Below are 9,170 nucleotides of genomic sequence, written 5' to 3' on the forward strand. Positions count from 1 at the left end.
TTACCTTCCAACAACTAATATAATTCTCTCTTATAGAATAATAGCATGTAATATATGTGTATATTGCAAGACAAGTAGAATGATGCCCATTTTATAGGTGTAGAAATTATCTACCATTTTGAATTAATGGTGACAATAATGTGATGAGTTTCAAGAGATAGTTGGGAAAAATGGCTAGTAAGTGGATATAATAATGTTTATGAAGAGAGATTGTTACAAACATTATGGCTATAAACATCCACCAACTTTAACATCAATGATGGAATATGAAGGGACATACGTTATAATTTAAATATTAAAATACAATATATACTAATAGTAGCAAAAAATAATTATTATCACTGTCTTCGTGTTGTTATTAGAGTAATTATAATTATCTTTATAAATTTAGCATAATTATTAATACTTTCTCATTATTTAAATAATTACAAATATCTCATCATTTGCAAAATAATTAAGTAGTCTTAGATGGTGAGGCAAATATTATCACTTTACTCTTGTTGTTCTTTTAGAAAATGAAAAATAAAAAATAAACCATTTGAAAAATACATAAAAAAAAAAAAGATTGAGGGTGAGTACAAATAATCCAGAGAGTATATTAATTTATAAAAATTCTAAAAATATATATAAATTATAATTAACAAAAAGGTATTTTAGTCAGTTCCACAAAAATTAGAGAGAAGTCTAATAAAAAATAACGGAATGAACTCATTGTTAGACGGACGTCAAAATCAAAGAGTATATATAATTTTTAAAAAATAAAGAGTAATTTATAATTATATAAAACTTCAGAAAATGGTGGTTGTAATTCATGCTTATTACTACATATGAATCACTAATTATCCATTGACAATAATTTTATACTCAATTATTCTCCATCAATATATATTTTTAAGGGTAAATTTTTTTTGACGATCCGAATTATGTTCGTTTTTACATTTTGTCATCTAATTTTTTTTTTGTGTCAACATATCATCTCAACTTTGTAGATTTTGCACTTTGTTATATATAACCTTTTTCTTGTCATTTTTTTCTTTCTGAAAATACCACATTCAATGCACATATGGAGAATATCACGATCACATTGCCCTTAAACATCACAAATACACTGCATATGATGTGCGCCAGCAGAAAAATCAACCAAAAAAACAATCATATGTGGCAAATTAAGAAAAAAAATTTGCAAAGTTGAAATAATAAGTTAATTAAATAATAATAATAATGATAAAATGTAAAAATAAGTATAATTCAAATAATAAAATATACTTTTATTATATTTTTTATAACACTTTAAAAATTATTATTTAATATTTTATTGCTAATCCTATTTTCGATTGTAGTGCATCGCTACTCGCTCCAATCTTCTCATTAACAAGAAGGCAATATGCATGTCGGTCCTCCAAGGCGCAATCAAATTTCCGATTTCAAATCATGTTTCATCTTCTTATCCAATTAAGATATACATACGCATACGCCATTTATTTTATTTAAAAGAAGATTTTATACGCATGACGCATATGTTAATTGAAATAGAAAATTCGCTTCAAGGTGGGCAGTTTCAAAATAATTAACAACTGCATCCACATAAATATTCCTCTCATAATAATTTCACCTGCAATTCTATCCAAACTTGAATCCCAACTATTGCATTCACACACACAGGTGGAGATTATAGAAGCTGCAGGGAATAAGCTACTTGATCAAGTTAAATTTGCACAAAAAATTTAGATGCAATAAGTAATAAGAAATAGAAGAGACAGAAAAGCCCTGAACGTTCTCTAATCTGGGATTTGTGGGTTATGTAAATCAGTATCCTTTTGCTGAGAATATGAAGAGACATCAAGAAATGTCGTCGATTTTTCCTTCTAGGGAGACCAGCCCATCTTGTCAGTATCAACTAGCATGGGTTTTCATAAGCAAACGCGAGAGGGGTTTTGCTCCTCTTACTTTTATTCCACTTTCAGAACTATCTTCATGAACTCATACACCAAGTAACTAATGGCAGCTGATGGTAATACCTGAAAAGGATCAAAAGATTAAGACCGGGTTAATAATTTATAGGAGAGTAAAAACATTTCAGTTCAATTTATGGTCGCTGCGACTATATTGAAGTCCTGGGTAAATTCAAATCCCAGGTAAGGGGCATATGAAATTATTGGAAATCCAATGAACAGTATTAAAAAGATGAGATGTTCACAGCAGTGACATTAAGATTAGGTCCATTTTATGTTGGGTCAAGCACAAGAATCATTCAAGATTGAGTTTCAAGTACAATCCAATATATAGCACAGTCATTAATGGAAATGCCAACAGAAAGTTCTATCATCCCAATGTTTGTTTTGGCTGGCCTCCGATGAGCAGAAATACATGAGCTACCATAAAACTAGGTGAATATTTGACAAAATGCACAAGCAAATGTAAGAAGGGACATTGCGTTTCCCATAGGGTGATGATCCCTAACAAAAACAAATTGCAGTTCACAAAAAAGGGGAAAGATGCAATCAGTCGGAAACTACCAGCACTACACAAATCTCAACTTTTTATTCTTCGTACATATGCAACACTTGCATTGGCGATGTCTACTGATGATGAAACATCCCATCAAGAATATTATTACCAAAACGTTGTGATCTTATAATGTCTAACAATATAACGACTAACCCATGCCCCATGGATAAGAACATTCTAGCTCATGAAGGTGCTATTTTGCAGAATGAACAGACGGAGCTCAAATGATACAGCAGTGAGTAAAATCATTTCAACATGCTTTGCATGTTAAGGACTTTCTTCTGAACTATGATCCAGAAGAGTTCTGGATGATCCAAACTCCTTCAGAAAACATCCTAAATGATCTCATAAATACAATAAGCCAACTATACCTATCATTTCAAAGCCAACACGTAGCTTCAATAACCGCTTTTAGGCCTCAAATAATTTATTAGAGGAGCCTATTGCACCAGCAAACTCAAGACCTAAATTTCAGTGTCAGTTTGTTCACTGCCAAAAGAACCCACCATATCTGGAATAGGAAATCAAATGGTTTTTTTGTTAAATATTGGTGATTGGTTCAGCTGCTGTTTAAATTTCAGGATCTGACTGCAACAAATATTTGTGCAGAATGCAAAGAAAAATTTGATGTGGTAGAGTAATCTAAAAAGTCCATGTCATGGAACTCAGATCTAAGCATGGACTTATTATGTGCATTGATGTTTAGTGTTAGCAATGCCGCATATAATGCACTCATCAATAATGTGTGTGTAGCTCAATTTCTCCATAAAATTTTACATTACTGCAAATGATTTTGATTGAGGCCTAAAGTAATACCCAACAACTAGTCATAAAACATATGCTTAATAAACTCTATAAACTAGCTAAAAGACCTATCATGATATACAGGTCTGCTCTTCTTGTTGCCCACGTTCTGCATCTTTCCATTTTGCTTGGTCCTACTCAGGCAATCTTCACTTAATATTGCCCTAGTCATCCTATTCCTAAGTAGCACTACTGTGAAATATAAGCGTGGATGTACCATGATTTACAGCAATGTAAAACCCGCTAAACTGTTTATCAAATTCCAATATCAAACAGACAAGACTTTAGCGTATAACACTTCTAACTCTCAAACACATAATAAAAAGCTTATGCACAAACATGTCCAGTTCTCACCTGTAATAAACTTGGGACTAATCCAGCATATAGTGCTGGAATGCCGCCTTGCTCAACTATCTTCAAACAAGTTTGCAATGCACCCATCTTTGTGGCACGCACTTGCATCTGAAGCTGTCTTCTCACGACTTCAAATGGGTAAGTAGCAGCTTCAGAACATGCACCGGCAATTGCTCCATATATTAAAGTTCTGATAGGACCCAACTCGAGTTGTTCCAAGGCATTCAATTCATCACCTTGTTGCTTCATATGTTGAAGCCTTTCTCTTCCTTCTGGGGAATGCAGATATGCAGATTTTAATATATCATAAACTCCATAAAAAACAGCACCAGAGGGTGCCATGCTAATGATTGAGGGAACTAAGCCCTTGTACAGAGAAAAGAACCCTTCAGTCTGGATCATGTGGCGAAAAGCACCAATTAATCCACCAAGGGCTTCCCCTCCAGGAGCTACCATGACAGTCCTGATCTGAAATATTAGGAAAGAAGAATCATTCTCCAAAATGAAGTAATTGGACATACTACACAATTTAGATCCATAAGATGAAAGTTCACTATGTAGTCTAGTCTAACTGATCTATCATAAACAACAGAATATCCAATGACAACTTATTATCATCAATTTGCTACAGATATCAATTGATAGGAAAAATTTACTCAAATTGGTAGAATACTGGAATTTTCTAACTTTCATTATAAGCTACTAAATAGCCATCTATATACATCCTACCTGGAAACTCAAAGCCTCACTCTAGTATATGGTCATTCATACACCATAAACACACAGGTTTTGGATGAATACTAATACAATCTGTAGAACCTAAAGAGGACTGCTATATTCACGGATACCAACTGGTAAAATAAACAAAGTGTCCAATTACAGTCAAGCAAGGTGCAGGAAGTTTGACACTGGTAGCTACATATTAGGTGACATTAAAAGTTAAAAGGATTTTGTTCACCATGAATTGTAAGATGCGGAACAAAGGAAAGAAATGTGCCATGTGATCATGGCAGGGTAACCCTTCCTCATGATCATAATAAATCATATGCTCATGTACTCTTTTGGAGGAGCAAAAAGTATTAGATACCTCAGTCATCTCCGTAAATAAGAATCTATTATTCAAGCAACCACCACGATGTACAGTTAATATTTAAGCACCCACTCACAGTGTCCATAGGTATACAGAGAACTGTAGCAGTAATTCCAGCTGCAGCACCGGCAAGGAACCTCTGGAAATTTGTTGTCTCATCGTTGCCAGACAATCTGAGCAATTGATTTCTATATGTATCATAAGCATAGAAATTGATAGCCTTAAATGGTGCTGTTCGTAAAATATTGACAAAATTTCCTTTCCAAAATCCTACAATTCCTTGCGAAGCTGCTATTGACTTAATGAGCTCAAAAAGATCCCTCTTTTCACCACGGACTATATATTCCAGCTTCAATCTCTCCAGTGGAGCAACAAAAGTCCTGGTGCAAACATGTGCAGGAGAAGCAAAAGGTTAAACAGACTTAATGTAATGATTACTATGCGCAGCACACGCCAAGAAGTGAACATGACCTAGATGATTTTATATGGACTGAATTCTCTAGTCAGCAAAAGTCAATCATGCAACTGAAACGATATGCTCAAAATAGAAGTACATAACCACAAATAATCAATTTGAGTCAAATAATTAGGCATATAAAAATATTTCTTTCAAAGAGAGTACATTAAGGATGAGGATGTTAGGACAAAGAAAAGAATACCCAATCTTCACTTTCTTGAACTTCACATTAAAATCACACCATGAACTGTATTAATATTGAGTTGCAACATTGATGGATTGTGGTAATCATGAAAGAGAAATGAATGCACAAACTAACCAACAAACTAAGAGAAAATTCAAGTTTCATTTTGTTAAGATGTAATACAACACAATATACCATAAGTCGCTCATCTCTCTTCCTCATATGATGCTGCTATATATCATCCATAAGAATGCATGGCAGATTTAAACAAGCCAAAATCATTTTAGAACAATTTCAAAAAATTCAGAAGGCAGCTGGATCAAAATGAACCAAGAATTTATTTCCAACAGTTATGGACAAGGATCAGTGTTGTTAATTTCCAGTCATTCAAGGTGGATGCCACTCATCCTGTATAAACTTAAATTGGCCGTACAAAGTTAAGATAACACCATGAAAACTGATACGATGCCAAATCAGTTAAGAAAATTGCTTCTAAGGCAAACTAATATGAATCAACATAAGGCTTTCTCACTCATACTGACATTAACTATTGAGAATATCATATAAAAGATTCATAACTTTGCAACCTTGTAATTCGTTGTATCAGTTGTATTCCATATTTAATCTTTCTCAAGTAACTTTAAATATAACAAGGTCCCTGTAACAATATGTTGTTACAAATTTGAACCAATGACAGAGGGGGGCAGGAACGAAACAAATATGTCTTAGGCAAATAAAAAACATGTCTAGAATTACTTTTTCCACTGCTTAACAGTTAACAAACAAAGTACTTCACATCTTTGATCTAGTGTTGCTATCGTTCGGTTGGAATTAATCCTGTCACAAGATAGTAGTTGGGACATTTTTCTGTGAAGCATAAGCTATTCAATATGAGGAGCATGGTCCACCAAGAGTGTCATAATTTGAAAGACTGTCATAATAATGTTCTAAAAATATCAAGGCTAAAGGTAAGCTACTCCATGCAGTCTCCTTCAAAAGCTCAAAGTCACCTCCTGATACTATGAGCGAGCTGAACAGAGTTTGTTGGTGGGCACCTCAAATTAAGAAAATCCCAAGCAATATCAGTGAATAGCAGAAAGCCACAAATTCAATGCTCTTATGTTATTAATTCAACCTTTGCTTTTTATAAAGAAGTTATCCTCTTATTAGTTTCACCACAATTCTTATACTAAAGAACAAATTCTGAAAAAATCAAAGGAAGGCTGCAGGTAGTCATTAGTTGAGTTATAAAGTGGGATCATTAAACATCTGAGCATCAAAACCTTAATATCTATGCCTGTTTGCAACCTAGAAAGACCATTGAGCACAGGAGATATGCAAATCATTGTGAACTAAATAATACCAGTTTTAAGTTTTAGTACAGGATGGAGACAATGCACAATGCAACGGAGACTCTGTGTTAAACTTGCCACTATTATCAAATTCAACCTTAACTTCCAACCTCATACTCAGGTGAGTTTGTATATAGTGTAACTTAAGCTATCAATGGTCCTCCTGAGCTTCTGGTCACTTGGCTGTGGTCCTATTCGAGAAAATATATACTCATAAAGAGACCTACTTTTCAGTCAAAGACAACATAAGAACTAAGGTAATGTCAAATTGATTTCAATAACATCATCTTCCCAACCAGATAACATGTTTCATGATTTTATACAAAAAGTAGTATGAATAAATAAATTAGTTCATAAAAGATCTTTTACATTCACCTTGCTCAAGAAAAAGAAAGAAAAGGAAAAGAACCCTTTATATTACAAACGGCAACATCATTCCTGAATTGTGTCATCAAAAGAAAAGCCTTTTTCTGATAGAACTCTCAAGATATACCATCTTAGCACCAATCGCAGCTAGTAGTAATATAATGTGTTGGGTACAATTTCCTACCAGATATACTGAGATATCAAACTCGCTTAGTGCCGATCTCTGTGCAGTTCATAGATATATAAACATGTTGCAAAAGCTACCATTGTAAAATGAGATACTGAGGAACACTACATATTGCATCATACGTATAAGCTTTATAAGTAAATCCAAATTACTAGTTGGTAGCTGGCCAACTCTGTGTTCAGTTATGAGAGTGTGTGAAATTTTCTTTTCTTACTAAGATTCTGAACAGATTATAAACGCAACCAAAAATCCTTCGGCGATACAACTAGTATAACGACTAACGAACAAGCACAGAAAATATCCATTTAGCCAATTAAATATAACTGCAAAGAAAGTGTGCATGAGAAAGCAGAAACAACACAAACCTCGAAACCATGGCAGCAACAGCACCCGCCCAGAGATGCTTAGCAGTGTTCAAAGTGCCCCCACCACCTCCTTTCAGGACCCCGCTCTTCCCTTCCCTGATAACTTCCTTAAACGCCACCTTTTCACTCTCACCCTCATTTTCACTGTCCCCAATCTTTTCCCCTACGTTCCCCAAAACACTACTAACAGATAACTCCTCACCGTAGCTCCCACCACCATCATCATTAACCGACGACAACGTCACTGACGAGAACCCTCCCCGCCGCCTCCCGCCGACCACCCCCCTTCGGCGACTCCTCCTAAAAGAACAACAAACCGTCGCCGAGAAACAATTATTCTTCGGAGAAATCAATGCAACGAATGACGCCGGAGCCGATTCTTCTAGAAATAACCCACCGATCAAATGCACATTCTTCCGGTGCATATCATCATTAACCACGGCCAAACTCGTGAAGTAATGCTCTAAATTAAGCATTTCGGAGCAGAAAATTGCAAAATTACTCTAGAATGAACACCGAACAGCAGGTGAATGTAATGTATGTTCGCGTATGTATAGAAAGACAGAGAGCAATGTGTGTGTGTGTGTATAGAGAGAGAAAGAGAGAATAAGAGAATGGGAGTTGAAGGAGAAGTGAGAATGGAATAAAAGAGGGATTGATTCGAGAAAGAAACAGTGATTCACTGCATAGCTTCCATCGCCGGGCGGCGGGTCCGCTCCACGCAATCAGCTGTGATCCCTGAAGTGGGGTTTCCTGCAGTTCTTGCACTTCCTGCTTCGATGCATTGTACAATTTCAGCTTCTGCCCCCTTTGTACATGTGATAATCAAAAATATATTTTAATAATACACTATTTTTAAAAAAAGTACTTTATTATTTAATATTAAGTTGAGATATCAAAAATTAATTATTTCAATGAATAATTTATACTATTATTACAAAACAAAAAAACTTTTTTGCCGCACTCCTTTTTGAATACCCAAAATTACCCTTTATCTCATTATTTCTGTTTAAAGAAATTTGTTCAGGTTGATAATGTTAACAATTATATATATATTTTTTTAATTAACTACCCACTATTCCACATTTCTCTCTTACTTTAATTATTAATTTTAAATGTACAATATATATGAACTAAATATCATTACGTTTTTTCTCTTATAAATACAAAATTATTATATAAAAATATTAAATAAAGGTTAAAATAAAAAAATATTAATTTGTTTTGACGTTAGTATTTTCCGTCCAAATCATAACAAAAGGATGTTAGGAGTAAACGGAGAATTTGTTTAGGGGTTGTAAGTATAATTTTATAATGTTTAGAGGGGATCCAAATGTAATTAATTCTAAGTTTATTAAGTATATTAATAATTTAAAAATATATATACATTCAATAGAAACGAAAAAGACTACAATAAATTAGTCAAAATGATTAAAATACATAAAAATTTGAATCAAAATATACATCAAATAACAATAAATAAAGTGAAGAAATTAAATAAAG

At 33.8% G+C, this 9,170-nt stretch overlaps 1 protein-coding gene across 1 annotated transcript; it reads right to left on the reverse strand.

Annotated features, from left to right (window-relative positions):
* Positions 1 to 1,679: 1,679 nt before the first annotated feature.
* On the reverse strand, positions 1,680 to 8,462 carry LOC105176458 (Mitochondrial substrate carrier family protein). The gene is made up of 4 exons (XM_011099267.3): positions 7,668 to 8,462; positions 4,833 to 5,136; positions 3,667 to 4,134; positions 1,680 to 2,018 (listed from the first exon to the last, which is right to left on the reverse strand). Exons 1-4 carry the CDS (start codon positions 8,141 to 8,143, stop codon positions 1,950 to 1,952), a joined length of 1,317 nt encoding a protein of 438 aa, XP_011097569.1. The 5' UTR covers positions 8,144 to 8,462; the 3' UTR covers positions 1,680 to 1,949.
* Positions 8,463 to 9,170: the final 708 nt, after the last annotated feature.

The sequence above is a fragment of the Sesamum indicum genome, linkage group LG13 (assembly GCF_026168435.1).
Source record: "Sesamum indicum cultivar Baizhima isolate 11 linkage group LG13, ASM2616843v1, whole genome shotgun sequence".
NCBI lineage: Eukaryota > Viridiplantae > Streptophyta > Magnoliopsida > Lamiales > Pedaliaceae > Sesamum > Sesamum indicum.